Raw genomic sequence first — 15,516 nt, forward strand, 5'->3', positions numbered from 1 at the left:
CGGCCCCGGCGGCACCAACCAGGGCCCGGGAGCCGCCCCCCGCCGGCCCCGCCGCCCCGGGCCGGCCCCTCGGCGCGGCCGCCGCTCGTCGCCGGCCCCGGGACGCGGCGGGAGCGGAGGGCGGGGGATCCGCGGTGCTCGGTGCGCTGTGGGTCCCAGCCCCGTTCCCCGCCCGGGGTCTGCCCTTTTCCTCCCGCCCCGGCGCTGCCCGGGGAACGGGAGCTGTTCCCTGGGGAGTTCGGCAGCCACGGGGACAGAACCACGTATCGCCGGTGTCCGCGGCCAGGTGACATCAGCGGCGATAGGGGACCAGTGTCTGCAGCAGCTGTGTGACCCCAGAGCTCTGTGCAGAGAGGGCAGCGATTCCTGCTCTCCGTTCCTCCTTGAGCACAGGCAGCACGTCTATAAATTACAGGCTGGGATTTTAATTAGCAGCCTTTGCTGCTGCTATTTTGCTGGCCACACTGCAGAAAGATTCACCTGAATGAATTGCGAACTGACAGGCTGCCTGTCACAAAATGAAGTAAAAATAGACACAAGGAAGACAAAGAAGGCTGGAGAAGTGGAAATGAAAATGTTTTGGCAGGGAAACAAGATTATTAATGGACTGAGGGGGCAGATTGTTTTTGCTGAAATCACAGTCGTTTTTTGTATATAAATATTGGTGCTGTGCATGGTGTTGGGACAAGTAAAGAGCAAAGACAGGGTGCAAGGCATGGGGGGGTTGCCATGCAGGTACCCAGTGGTTTCAGCTGGTTTTTGGCTTTCTGACACCCTGCCAGCCGAGCCCCTGGCACACACCAGCCTCAGTCAGCACTTTGGAGAGCCAGATGCCTCCACGTGGCCACAAGCCACGCAGGAACCATGTCCCAGGATGCACCCCTAGGACAGGAGCCAAGTGCAAGCAGGGCTAAAGGTGTGTGTAGCACATTCAGCTGGCCAAATGGGAATTCAGGTCCCACCTCAGAAGACCTGAAAGCTGAAGGAATGAGGAGGTCCAAGGAGACAAGGTAGTCCTGGAATCCCTGTAGCTCCTGTCCTCAACTGATCTGACTCCTACATTTTGTGGGCCAGCAGCTGGCTCACTCAGTTCTTTGTTCTGCAGCTTTGCTGTGGGTTTTGCTGCAGCATCCCTGGGCTTCCCAGCCTTGTCTTAAGCAGAATAATGAGTGAATGTCTCATGCTTGTTTCCTCCAACCCTCCCTGGGGAAAGGAGCTTGTGCAGCACTGTGACAGGTTTCATAAGGCCTGTAGTGATTTCTTGCCTCCTTATATGTGCACGCGTCACTCCATTTTTATGCAGAAGAATGGAAAGAAAAGTTCACTGTCTTGTGACTGCAGGTAAAGGAGTGCAGAGTATTCATCAGTATCACCTGGAGCAAGGTTTTCCCCTGGCCAGTGCCCTTTCTGACAGTGCTTCATCACATTTCTCAGTAGGAATTAGATTTTTGCTCCCAGCCATGAGGTTGCAGAAACCCTGCTTCAGTGGAGGCACAATGCTCTCTGCAGGGAGTGCTCAGACCTCTGCAAACACATTTTCCTTCAGGAGAGGGAGAGGCAGCAAGCTGCCCCTCTTGCTCAGAGCTGCTGGGCACCATCATTGCTGAGCCTCACATCCCCTTCAGTGCAGAGCACCCTTGGCAGGCAACATTGCAGAATATATTCAACAACCCTTCATCATGGTGTGAATTTTCTGAGTAGGCTACAGAGCCATGCTGTGACTGTCACTGCGTGTGGAGAGGCGACAGATGGCTCTCACACATTTGCTCCTGGAAGTGCTTCCCCAGTGGCTGGATCCTCCCTTGCTGATCCACCCTCTTGGGGGCTTAATTGCTATTATGAATTAACTTTATTGTGTTATATTTATGCCATGTTCTGTACAAAGAAACTGGAAGTCATCCTGCACTGGGAAAATAAACTGTGAGAAGCCAATTTTCACTGAAGGACCTGCAGCCTGAAACCTGGAACCTGTGACATCTTATTCTGGAACACAGAGCCCCAAAGTTTGGTCCTGTACAGCCAATCACAGGCTCTGGACTGAACTTCAAATGTGGTGAGCAAGTGAATTACTGAGTGAGCAATGTCCTGTAGTCTGTCACATGGCCATGGTCCCTGCAAGCAGCACAGATACACCTGGTGAGAAGTGCACTGGTGTCACTCTGGGATCACAGACAGAGCTCCTGCTCATCACACCATGCAATGACAGTTTCCTGGATTTTTATGATGATTGTTCACCTTTTACCCATCTTCTCTTTGATATTTGTCTCAGTGTGCAATGTCTTATTTCCCGGCCTGGGACAGAAATAAGGGACACACTTTAGTGTCTCACCAGATCTAGTCTTAAATATCTTTTTGGACTTGTCAAATATGGGAAAGAGATAGAGACTGTCCAGATCAAGCTGTAGAGTGTTGCTAACTATGAGCACTTGGAGTTAAATCATTCAGCCCAGAGCGATGTGTTATTTGATGCTTTCCCCTAGGAGATGAAGAGGTAGAAAAGCAGTAGAGATGCAGCAAAAGAATACAAATCAGCAGCAATTAGGAAGGTTAAAAAAAGAAAGACAAAAAAAAAATCCCAGCCAAATCCCCTTTCATGTGTCCAGCCTGTTTACATTCTGGGCTAGAATAGCACTGATCTGACTCACTGTTGGCATTAATGAAGTTTGCACCTCTGGGTGAGCAATTTAATTTATCTCAGCAAGCCAAAGCTCATTATAACAGTCCATAAATGCTATCAGATGAAAGCAGCATCCTTCAGCAATCTCAGGGATTAAAGCAAGGAGGAATTCAACTGCCAAGGCTTCTGCTGGAAAGACTGCAGTCAGAGCATGTGTGCTAGAGGCTGAGGAAGCACAATGCCTCAATTACTGCTGCGGATTTCTCTGTATCCAGACAGTGATCTGGGGCCTCTGAGGCACTCCTCTGGAGGTGAGCAGCTCCCTTTTCTCCCCCTCTCTCTCTCCAGATATCTCTCCTCAGGGTTCATCAGGCCCAGCTGGAGAGAAATGGGGGGATCTTGGGGACTCCATAGGTTGGCCACAGCTGGTTCTCTCCTCCAGGGAACAGGAGGCTCCTTGGAGGGGCACTGCAGCATAAAAAGAGACTTAGGGTGGGAGGAGGAAAATGGCTGATTCTTCCTCTTGGATGTTGAAACCTCCTTGCCACACATGTCCTGTCCTGGGCTGGATCCAGTTACTTGAACTGCAGCTCCCAGAGCTGCACTGGCTTTGCCCTTGACCCTGCCCCTGCCCCTGTCCTTGCCCTTGCCCTTGCCCTGCTCTCACCCTCACCTCACTCTGGGTGGAGGCTGCAGCTCCCACACATCATTCCCATCACTCTCTCTCTGCCAGGGCTGCCTGTGTGGCTCCAGCTCCAGCACACAGCCCTGGCACATCACCTGTCAGGGTGATGGAGCAAGCCCAGCTGAGCATTCCGTGGCACAGGTGTTCAGTGGAAACAGCTTCTTCAGCAATAGGAGTGATCTCACTCTTTTCACATTTCAAATCATACATTCAGTTTTGCAATTCTTTTTCATGTGGAGAGTGGTGGAGGTGGGGTGGACAAGGGATAAACAGAAGCCCACAGATCTTCAGTTTCTTTACCATTTAATTTAAAAAATGAATTGCATATCCCAAACACAAACTGGAGGAAAAGCAGTTTTTAAAGTCTTTCTTTCTGGAGGCCCAACGCAGTGAGGCAGCATCCTCTAGGCTGTGTATGGGAAGGTTCCTGGTAGAAAGGTCCCTGCTGAGGGATTTGGCTTCTCTGTGGGGCTGCTCCAGCCAGGCTGGGCTCAGGTGAGGTCTTGCCTCTGCAGCCCCACCACTGTGCCCTGATGTGTTTCAGTCCCACCCTTGCTTTTCTCTGCAGAACTGCTCATCTTCCTGGGGTGAGCCTGGGGAACACTGAGCAGCTGGCACTGCCAAAGCACAGCAGTGCCAGAACCTGCCAGGATCCAGGCAGCTGGGGACAGCAGCAGGGATGGTGGTGGTGCAGAGAAACCCAGATCTTGATCCAGGGCATAGCCACACTGCCCAGTCCTGCCTGCTGTACCCCAGAAAGCCTCAGCACACACAGGCAAGGCTGTTTCAGACAAGCTGAGCAGATAATGGGGTTCTTATGGATGCACAGCATGTGGATGTGCTAAGCCTGTAATTTTGGGACTATAATTGTCAGGAAATTATTGATGCTGTGACATAAGATTGAAGCTAAGGAGACTGATTCTCATTTCACATTATTTCTCCAAGGACTGCAGTGGAGAAAGTGCCTCCTTCCAGAGGAGGACACAGTGGGATGCTGTTCTGTGCACACCTGGAACTGGCCTCATGCCAGCCATGGCACTCACTCATGCTGCACATCCACAGCCTCTGCTGCTGGGAAAGAGGCTGGAGAATTCCCACAGTCCATGCAGTGAGGGAAGGATGCTCTGTGCTGGGAGATTTCTTCAGTCTGCTGCCAGTGCAAGGAGTGAGCCCCCATCCACTGAGCTTCAGTTAGCATTTGACAACTGCCTCAGTTTGTCTCTGTGATCAAAACAGCAGCGCAGGGAGCTGCAGCTGTGAGTGGCAGGTATGTCTGAGGGGTTGTGTCAGATCTCTTCCACCTGCTGCTCTACCTGTCAAATCTAAATGTAATTTACTGTGGTACAGGCACAGTGTCACCCAGGAGGCACAGCATTCCTGATGTGTGTGATGCAGGTGGGACATCTTGTCTGTGTCTTCCTCACTGTGCATCCCAACACGCTGCAGACACGGGTGAGGAAAACAGAGGCAGAAAGAATCTTTTCTTGAGTTCCCAACAAATCCAGGTAGATGGATTGAGGTCAACACTTGCTCTAGAGCCAGGATACCCAGGTGTAGAGCCCTGAAAGTGTGTGTGGGTCCTGGCACCCCATGGGGGCTGACTGCAGCCCCACAGCTGCTTGCCCTGGTCTGTAGCTGGGGAACAGGGATCAGGGGGCTCGAGGAGCAAGAGCATCACCAGCAGAACAGAAGAGGGGGATGGTGGCACCAGGTCTGGGCCACAGCTGGAATAGGAGCTCCAGGTGTGAGCACCTCACCTGTGGTGTGGAGCCACCCCATGTCCAGCAGCCAGCCCCTGGCCACCAGAGGGGTCTCAGGAAGCCCTGCCCTGCAAGGTGAGGCTGTTGTGGGCCTGAATCTCTGGGGTTCTGTCCTGAGAGAGCCCTGGGAGCTGGCACAGGCAGCTGCCTGCTGACAAGAAAACTGCTGCCAGGCTGTTGTTTTGGTTTTTTTTAATCTTCTGCCTGGTCATTGTTAAAATGCCCTTGAGAGCAGAAGAGAGGGAGTGTTAGAACCCTTTGTAGAAATAAAAGGACAAGGAACAAAGGGCCAGGCAGGGCAGCTGGCAATGTTCCTACTGTGGCACATCCTCCTCAACCCCTTTCAGGGGATCAGGAGGGACTGCAGGAGGTTGGAAAAAGCAGGAGAGCAGCTTGCAGGGAGGTGCAGAGCTGCTGGAAAGCTGAGTGTCTGGCAGAGAGAGAATGAGAACAGTCACCTCGGTGGCCTGTGCCCACCTCTGGCTGAAAATCACAAGTCAGCACCATTCAGAAGGGCCCTTGGCCATGTGCTTCTGGGCAGCAAAAGCTCACATTTGGAGTGCTTGCTGGAAAATGGGCTAGAGCAGTGAGCACCAATTCCACTGGGAAAAATAGTTTTCTCTAATGCTAAGGGAGCTAATGCTCCCTTGCTGTTCTGCACCTGTCCCCATGGGCAGCTGCTGTGATGTGCTGGGGATCCCAGGTCTGCAAATCTCAGTGTGCCAGCTGCAGATACCCAGCCCATGCCCACACACCAGCTCCTCCCTGGCTGCTCCCCAAAACCCCTTCACTCACAGCAATTCCAGAGCAGGAACTGACCTTAACCCTGCTGCTTCACTACAGTGAGAAAACTACCCCAGCAGTGATGCCTGGAAAAGGCATCAGCAGGACACAAAGTGAAGTGGGTAAGGATTTACAGGGAAAATGTTACTGACTGAGCTGATAAGAAAAATCTGACTCAGAAACATGAAAGAGGCCAAGGCAGAAAGAGTGTCCTGCCCAGCCACAGAGACCTGCCACTGTGCAGAAATGTCCCTGTCCTGTCCAATCTGCTCCAGAGCTTCACAAAGCTGGAGCAGTCTCACAGAAGAGGAATCTGACTCCCCAAATCCACTGCCTTCACTGAGGATCATCCCCTGAACTGTCCCTTTGGACCAGCATGTTTCAACCACCACAAGAGCCTGACAGCTGTGAATATAAATCACAGAAGGAAGGAAGGCTAGGAAAGCTCCCAGGAAGAGCCACAGAGATAGAGGATTGTTTTGACTTCATCTTTCTAATCTGGGGTGTGGGAAATGCCCACACATCAGGAAGGCACATCTGTATTTATTTCTCAGAGCTCACCAACGGCAAACAAAGGGTAAAGCTAGACTGTGCTCCTGTTGTGCAACTCGACTTGAGTCTCCTCCTTGTTCCCACTGCAGCCACCCCAGCACCCATAAATCTGCCACACAGCAGAGCCTGATGTGCAGCCTGCCCCACCTCTGTCCTCCTGCCTCCTTTCCTGTCTTTGTGCTCCTCTTCCTGAGCAGTCCCAGAGCTGTCAGTCTCAGGGCAGCCCAGCCACGGTCATGCAGAGCTGCTGCAGCCCAGCTTAGCAATGGAAATGCCGGGGTTTGCTGATCCATGGGCCAGCCAGAGCTGTCACAGTGCTGGGAGCATCCTGCCCTGCACAGGCACTGTTCGGGTTTTGCTTGGCTTGGGAATGACACAAAATTTCCCAGCACACTGATTATCCTCCAGTGGTTTGTGTTTTCTTTTTGGGCATGGATATTTTTCTAGTTCGAGGGTTCTTTGATTTGCTTGCTTGAGCAGTCACCCTGCAGTGGCAGCCGAGGTGTGGATTCTGCTGTGCTCTGCACACACGAAATGGCACCGAATGGGCATTGCCGATGGTCAGTGTGCTACTCGGATCCGAGCACTGAGCTCATGGAGCTGATGTCTGCTGGCAGAAGGAGAGGCTGATCCAACGATCTGTCAGCACACGCTACCTGATTTATTTTTCTTTAGTTGCAAGACTAGAACTCTGCCCCTCCCTGCTCCCTGTTGCCCGGAGCCATCGCAGAGCCGCGGCCACTGAACTGCCCGCAAGTGCCAGGATTTCCGCACTATAAACTGTAGAAGTAGCTCAGGGAAATGATGCTCCAGCAAAACTGCCATTTCAACCATATCCCCAGGAAGCGCGCAAGCAGCGCGTTTGCTGAAAGGAATAATTTAGCTGGGGGAAAAAAAAAAAAAAAAAAGAAAAAAAAAAAAAGGGAAAGGAATAAAAAGACAAAAAAGGCTGCGTGGAGGAGAAGGTGGTCCGTGGGGGAGCAGCCCCGGGCCCGGAGCGGGGGCTGCCCGGGATGGCGCCCCGCCCGCCGCTCCCGCTGCCGCAGCCCCGCCCGAGCCGCTCCGCCCCCGGCCGCGCCCAGACTCCGCCGCCGCTCCCGCCGCCGCTCCCGCCGCCGCTCCGCAGCTCCCGCCGCTCCCTCCGCTCCGCAGCGCCATGTCCGCCGAGCCGGCCCCGGCCCCCGCCGCCCCCGAGCCGCCCAAGGGCGGCGGGGCGCCGGCCGAGCACCGGGCGCTGGTGCTGACGGGCTTCGGCGGCTACGACAAGATGAAGGTGCAGACGCGGCGCGGCGCGGAGCCGCGGCCCGGGGAGGTGTCGGTGAGCGTCCGCGCCTGCGGCCTCAATTTCGCCGAGGTGATGGCACGGCAGGGCCTGTACGACCGGCTGCCGCCGCCGCCCATCTGCCCCGGCATGGAGTGCGCCGGCACCATCCGCGCCCTGGGCGACGGCGTCCGCGACCGGCAGGTGAGCGCTGCCCGCAGCCACGGCCCCGAGCCCCGGCCGAGCCCGGCCCGGTGCCCGCCGCTCCCCCGGCGCTCCGGGGCCGGGACTCCCCGTCGGGCGGGCGGCCCGCTCGGACAAAGGCCACACACAAAGGGGCAGGGCGGGCAGGGATCCCCGGGCTGCTGCTCCGGGACCGCGGCAGCGCTGCCGCCCGACGGGAGCCGCGGGGGGAGCTGGGGACGGCCGTGTGCCTTAGATTCAGGAGGTTTTCCTAAGTTTGGCCGTGCGTTTTCCATGATTGATGCTACGAAACGTTTCCTGCCTCCTGGCAGCATGATGCTTACAAGAACCATCAGTAATATTTTTTGGTATTTAGACTTCTGCAGGACATGGTCCTCACTCCTCTTGGCTTGTTGGGGATCCAGCATGGATCCGGTGGTTGGTTTGGGTACCACTACAAAGCCAGAGCCCGGAGTGCCGGTGGTCTCCCCGAGGTTCCTGGTGTGTGCCAGGTCTGTGGTGGGAGGTGCTGTGCTGCAGTCTCCGATGAGGAAGGAGCAGGCTGTGGTCTCTTGCCTGAGTCCAGAGTGCTGCAGTCCCTGTAGACCTTTGCACAGAGGACAAGCTCTGACATAGCAAGGGCATGATGGCTTCTGCTAGCCTTGGGGGCGTGTTTCAAACCACCTTATCCTCTGATTTTAGGTTGGTGATAAGGTAATGATCCTGGCTAGGTCAGGGCTCTGGCAAGAAGTCGTGAATGTGCCGGCCAATCGAACTTTCCCAATGCCTGAGGGGATGAGCTTCGAGGAAGCTGCTGCTCTTCTTGTTAACTACATCACTGCCCACATGGTTCTGTTTGACTTTGGAAACCTGAGACCCAACCAGAGTGTCCTCATCCACATGGCTGCAGGTAAGTAATTCTTGCCAGACCATGCTGAGACTCATGTTTTCACCATGCAGTTTCTGAATAAGTGACAGGGGTGAGGAAATTATCTGAATGGGACTGGACTGACAAAAAGTCACCTAGCAGAGATTCAGGCTTCATGCTGACCCCATTTCCCTGCAGCTGGGGTCAGTTTATCCCAGTGTGTCACTGGGCAGAGCCTCAATTCCCCAGGCTCCTGTGCTGTGTGATTGATACAGACAGGGATAATTTACCTGTTCAGAGGTTTTTCTGACTGCTGGGGCTGTTTGCTTCTAAATCTTTCTCATTGCTGATTTTCAGGTGGTGTGGGAACTGCTGCCATCCAGCTGTGCAAGACTGTAGAAAATGTCACCATTTTTGGCACAGCATCTGCCTCCAAGCACGATTTCCTCAGGGAGAGTGGAGTTACTCACCCCATTGACTACAGAACCATGGATTATGCAGAGGAGATCCGGAAAATCTCTCCCAAAGGTATGATGTGGTGGAGGACTTCTGCAACTGTCTTCCATTTCTTTCAATTGCCAAGAAACTTCTGTTTACTTCCAATTCCCTCTCTAGGTGTTGACATTGTCCTGGACCCTCTGGGAGGAGCTGATACACACAAAGCTTTTAACCTGTTGAAGCCGATGGGCAAAATCATCATTTATGGTGAGTGTGGGCAAGGTGCCCAAAGCCAGGGACTGTGTGTTGGTGGAATGGGATCTGCACAGGAATGCTCCATGTCTGGGTGCATGGCTGTCAGGGACCAGCACTATTCCTCACTGCACCCTGTGTTGTAGTTCTGCTAGTTCATTAAGGTCCTTTGGCTTGGTGAGACACTGAGGGGAGTGAGATTTGTGTCTTGTCCTCAGAGCTGTGTTCACAGGCTCCAAGTCTCTTCCCTCCCGTGGTGAAATCTCTCTTGGAGTAAAAGCTGGTGCCTGCAGGGGAAGCTGGAATGTCCTCAGGGAGGAATACTGGCATAGCTGCTTTGTCTAGGCTGAGTTAATGCACAGCCTTGCTTTTCTTTTAGAGGGTGTGTGGGAGATGAGGTTTGAGGCTACTGAATACTTATCTCTCCATTCCCCAGGCCTGGAACACTGTGAGTTTGTCCCATAGACAAAGCCCTCACACAACCCCCAGTGGGATTCCAGACACTTGCACCAGTGTGCAGCTTTGGTTGTCCCAGCCACTGATTCCCCTGAAGAAGCAGGGCTGTAGGAGAAGGAGAAAGCTGTCCTGCCAGCCTGGCTGGATGTCACTTGTAACCCTTTCTTACCTCTGCCAGCATTCCAGTCTAGCTGCACTGCTGTTGCCTTAGGAGGGCCAAAGAGAGTAATTGTTCTGCATTTTTTGTCATAGGAGTGCTCATAATGCAAATTCTGCATATCTTGAGGCTGAGGCAGGTGCCTGTTTCCATTGCAGGTCGACTGGGCAGGTTCTGCTGTGCTCCAGTTCTCAGCTCTGTCCCTCACTATGCTGAGTGGCTGTTCCCCCTGTGCATGGTCTGAGCTGTTCCATGGGATGTCTGTTGCCTCTGGTGTTGTGTTCCAACTTATCTGTGGCTTGCCTTCTTCTCAGGTGCAGCAAACGTGGTCACTGGGAAGAAGAGGAGCCTCCTGGCTATGGCTAAAACCTGGTGGCACCAGTTCCACATCAGTGCCTTGCAGCTCCTAAGCATGAACAAGGCTGTGTGTGGCTACCATCTTGGCTATATGGATGAAGAAGTTGAGCTTCTTGGAAATGTTGTAGCCAAGCTGGCTAACCTGTACACTCAAGGCAAAATCAAGCCCAAAATTGACTCTGTATGGCCCTTTGATCAGGTGAGTCTGGGCTAACATACAGGTTGGCAGTGGTACCGAGTGAGCACCTTGTTCATGGGGCCTGAACTGTTAAAAATGTCTAATAACCATCTGTTCTCAGACATTCAGTGCCTTATTCCTTTTAAAATATTAAGGCTGAGTAAAGTGGCTGGGCCCTTCTGCTCCAGTGCACAGGGCTGGGCAGTGCCAGACAGTGTCCCTGTGGAGCAGGACAGGTGCTCAGCTGTGCTCCATGGGCAGCAGCAGCCAGGAGGGGGCTGGGTTCTACATCAGACTGCAGTATGCCCTGGGTAGTCTGTACCCTGTAATTAAGCAGACAGATGGGGAGATTGTTGCTGCCCTTCCAAGAGTGCACAAGAGCCCAGGCAGTGAAGCAGAATGAGGATATTAGAAGGGAGCAGCAGGGTTTTCATCAGCTCTGCTCTGCTCAGGGTTATTGCATTGATGTGTCCAGGCAGAGTCAGGCTCTTCCCTTGGGAATCCTGTGCTGGGGCAGGACTTGCTGCAGGGGAGCAGAGAACTGCATGATGATCAGTCAGTGTTCATACCTGAGAACTAGCCTGATGCAAAGGCTTAGAGGAAAGCTTTGATTCCAGGCCTGGCCCAGGTGCTTAACAATAGTGATAAAAATGATACAATTCTGTGTGTTTATTTTTTAGTGTAGCTGTGGAGACTTTGTCTTCTGGCAGGTAGCTGGATTCCTCCCTTTGGAGAGGAAGCTGTGGTGACACACACTACACTTCCACATTTATGTGAGCAGAGCATCCTTGTGTATGCTAAGGTTGGGCTGTGTGAATTCTTGAGGATAGTTTCCTATCATGGCCTTTTGGGATGTTTGCCCAGGTCTGTCCAAAACACACCTGTGCAGAGGCACCTGAATGCTTGGGACTTGCTTGAGCTGCCAGGAAATCTGCCTTCCAGTTATGCCTCAGACTGGTCTGGGGATGCTGAGGGGCCCAGGAAGGGCATGGGTGCTCTCTGCAGTGGGTGGGTTTTACCAGACTCCTTTTGGTTCCAGGTGGGAGACGCTATGAGGCAGATGGAAGAAAAGAAGAATGTTGGAAAAGTCATCCTGGTTCCTGAATTACCCAAGGAAGAATCTAAAAAAGAAGAAAACTAAGGAGAAGAGATGTATGCAGATTATGAATTCATGATTTAACTCCCTGATCTCTTTGGGAACTGGAAATGGACAGATCAGTATCTTCCATCTTTCACCAGTACAAGAACATCATGGTTATCATTCAGATGAGGTTTGCATGCTCTTGTTGTGACTGACCCTGTGCCAGATATGCCTCCTGCTCTCTCTTTTGAAGCCTGTTTATTTCATACTGCTTTCTAACCACTTGTTTCTTCACTGAATTTCCAGACTAATCTTATTTTTCTCTGGCAGTGAGGCTGAACCTTCCAAGCAGTTGGTGACTAACAACTGCACAGCCTGTCACTGTAAAGTCATGGTGCAGTGTACTCTAACAGCTGCCAAGTATCTCTGCAGAAACTAAGCCCTGCTGATGCATTTGCACTGTCAGCTTTGGGAAGCCTGTTCAGCAGAGGATTGGCCAAATGTAGGATGTTTCCTCCACAGCCAAAAGATAACCACAGCTGGCCTAGTTTAATTTGAACAGGGATTTCTTTTCTGCTCACAATAACCCAGCTCTATTCCCTCTGCTTTTTGTAGGCTACTAACACAGCCAGATAGTAACAGCTCATGTTGTTTTTGCCTTGACCATCCTGGCAATTTGGAGTCTATGGCATATCATACTTTATTTGCAGTCACTTCTCTGTGCAGTCAGTAAATACCCTGACAGATTGAGCTGGGCTATATCTGACTACAGAAGAAAAGTTTGATTTAGATAACCTGATCCCTGTCCATTTTCTATTTCCAAATTGTTTAGAGAGGTCTGAGCAGTGTCTGATTTTTAGAGACCATAAGGACTCAACTGTGTCTCAAATGACTGGAAAAATTGATGTTGGCTCTGTGCTTTATTATGCTCCAAGTTGGTATTGTTAGGGCTTCACCCTTGTCTTTGTATTGGACTTCATTGAGATGGAAACAAAATAGTCCCCTGCTTCTTTGCTGAGCAGGGCTTGACTCTTCTTCCCTTCAATCTGTGTCTTGGGGCTCCAGCACTGAGGGTTTAGGAGCTGCCTGGGTTGCTCCTCTCTCTACCAGAACTTCTACTTTTCTTTCCTTGTGTGCATTTGGAAACAGCTGTTGGAGACCCAAGCTCAGCTCTGTGAGCACCTTGAGTCCTGGGTGATGCTGTCCTTCCCACATACCCTGTTTGCAGCTCTGGCAGCTCTGGTGCTGTCTGTGCTTACTTGTCATGGATTGTAGGTGTGGGGGCTTTTGGGCTTCATTTTGGATTTGAAATGTAAACCCAATGGCACCAAGAAGAGCTGCCCATCATGGAAGAAGTCCTGCTGCAGAAGTAAAACCTTGAGACTAGAATTCTGCTTAACTAGCCCACAGGGAGGGCCCAGGGCCCAAGGAGGGCAGGTACCTGCAGGGCACAGGGCTGGGCAGGCAGCCCCACCAGCACCCAAGAGAGCCCACACCACACAGGGCTGGGGTTCCTCTCTGCCTTCTCTCTGCCTGCTCCTGGGACTCCTGTCTGTCAGTGCAGCTTGCTTGGGCTCAGAGTTCTTTAGAAATATACAGGCACAGCTTCCAGGGGCCTTGCCCTGGCTAATTTCAAATACTGCAACAACCCTGTTCTCTAGAACCTCAGAGTAGTGCTGGAGTCCTCTCACAGATCCTTGTCAGTTCATCTCTTGAACTTCATAAACACAGGCTGATGGAACTCTCAAGCACAACTTTTTACCTTTCTGAATCCAAAATCTTGCTGCTTCTTTCAACCTGCCCTGTCATGCTACTTTAGATTGGATCCAACAGTGTCTAATGCTGCTTTGCCAGATGTGAAAACAGAAGGACTGTCTAAATTGCTGACACAGAAAGTCTGCACCTGCTCCTGTGAGCAACTGGACTTCACCTTGATGAAAGGCACACAGCCTGCACACTTCTGGCAGTGCAGGATTGTAAAAGGGAAAGCTCTTATGGTGTGTTTCATAGTAACATCCTCTCCCTGCTTTATCCTGAGATTTGTGCTCAGTGCCTTACGTGGATGGCCTCGGGTCAGGCAGTGTGGCAGGGCTCTCCCAGACCCTCTGCCCTGCAGCCTCCTGTGTGCCATGGGAAACAGCATCTCAGTGCCTTCTGCTATATGACTAGCAAGTCACTGGGGCCTTTTCTCCATTCTGGCCTTTCAAAGTATTGCCAAAACCCTGTTTTGACTCTTATTAGCTCTGTTTTGTGAATGCTGGTGATGTTGTTGGACTTTCTGTGAATTAGCTGTTCTCTCCCCAGGTGTTCCAGCCTTTCTGGGGCTGCTGGTTCTGTACCCCCCAGTCCATAAAACCTGTTGTAAAGCCCTTGTCTTTTCCAGGGCAGCTGTTTGGCTCCAGAGTGAGCCTTCAGTGAGACTTTATCAGCTGCTCCTTGGCTCTTTGGAAACAATCCTATCTCCTGGCTCTCTTCGGGCTCACATGTCTTCTACCTAGAAATTCCTGAAGCCTTTATCAAGGCAGGAATGCCAAGCAGTTACTGCCTGTTCGAGTTCAGCACTGGCTATTTTGTGTCTCTTGGTAGCAACAGTCTTTTCTACAGGAAGACCAAGATTAAATGTAACCTTGCAATCCTCCACCTTCTCAATGCTCTGGTCTAGGTGGGTATGGTTGGTTGTGTTTTGGTTTTTTACTTTTCTTTTTTATGGGCCAGTAAGTATAGAACCTGTGTAAAACAACTTCAAGTGTCTTAATCAAGTTAACCAGCCAGTTTGTATACTAAGGACCAAAGCAAAAAAAACCAAAATGAAACTCTAGGATAAAAATCATCCCATTCAATGTTGCTTCTTTAGGGCAAAGTTGTGCTACTGAGGAACTGGGAGATTCCTGTACTTATCATGTATACCATTCCAGAAGTGCAATTTAATGTTTATTTTACTGATTGTCTGACTCAAAGGTTGTGCCATTCCAGAAGTGCAATTTAATGTTTATTTTACTGATTGTCTGACTCAAAGGTTGTGCCACGAGGAGTCCAAGTGGAAGTGTAAGGAGTTGATGAGTGCAGGAGGCACCAGGGGGTGCCTGCTGCAGGGGCTCGGTGCCAGAGCCTCTCCTGTCAGTGCTGCACTGACCTCCCAGCCTGGTGCTGCTGCTCTTGGACAAAGTGCAACTCCTTTGCTATCACCAGGCAGTGGTTGCAACATTTTTGGTTCTCTTTGGTTCTCTGAAGCTCACTTGTGTTGCAAGGTGATTGCAGGAAGGGAAGGGAGCAGAGGTGGCCTCTGCTTGCACAGAGGAGTGTGGCCCCTGCCAAGTGCTCTGGGAAGGAGTTCAGCTCTATGTTTTGTTTCAGACACTTGCATTAAACTAGAATTGTTTAACCAGGGAGAAGTAAGAAGCTCTGTGTGTCAGGCTTCAGCTAGTGCAGGATCCTGGCTGCTATCATAGGTGTTAAACCACTCTGGTTGCCTGAAGTCTCTGATGTGCTGAGCCCTCGTGATGGCAAAGTGTTATTGGCAAGTAGTACATGAGCATGATGTGAAAAGTGTTAGACTCTGAGTGAGCCTCTTACAGCATATGGTCTGGTCTGTACTGTCTGCATTGTGTTGATTTGCAGATTTGTGATATGAGTGATGCTCATCCTACAGACACATAGCAAATCTTTTGATTAAAAAATATATTTCGCTTTGTATGTGTAACCAAGTTGGACAGAAGACAACTGTGCCACTGCTGTTTACATGACTACAATGTGTACTGCTCCTCTGTCAAATGTTACCATATGCCTTATGTGTTTCAAATGTTAATTAAAAGCATAACAAAACCTTCCACAGCATGCTGCTGGGGTTTCTGTTGTAGTGAACCCTCTGCCCACAGCTCAGGGCAGGTT

The 15,516-nt window shown here is 51.5% G+C and overlaps 1 protein-coding gene across 1 annotated transcript; it reads left to right on the forward strand.

The window, feature by feature from the left end:
- The first annotated feature begins 7,466 nt into the window (after positions 1-7,466).
- On the forward strand, positions 7,467-15,455 carry VAT1 (vesicle amine transport 1). Its single transcript, XM_056512074.1, has 6 exons — positions 7,467-7,862; positions 8,544-8,751; positions 9,067-9,237; positions 9,325-9,414; positions 10,327-10,568; positions 11,587-15,455. The coding sequence occupies exons 1-6, from the start codon at positions 7,554-7,556 to the stop codon at positions 11,686-11,688; spliced, it is 1,122 nt and encodes a 373-aa protein (XP_056368049.1). The 5' UTR covers positions 7,467-7,553; the 3' UTR covers positions 11,689-15,455.
- The last annotated feature ends 61 nt before the right edge of the window (positions 15,456-15,516 follow it).

The sequence above is a fragment of the Oenanthe melanoleuca genome, chromosome 27 (genome assembly GCF_029582105.1).
Source record: "Oenanthe melanoleuca isolate GR-GAL-2019-014 chromosome 27, OMel1.0, whole genome shotgun sequence".
Taxonomy (NCBI): domain Eukaryota; kingdom Metazoa; phylum Chordata; class Aves; order Passeriformes; family Muscicapidae; genus Oenanthe; species Oenanthe melanoleuca.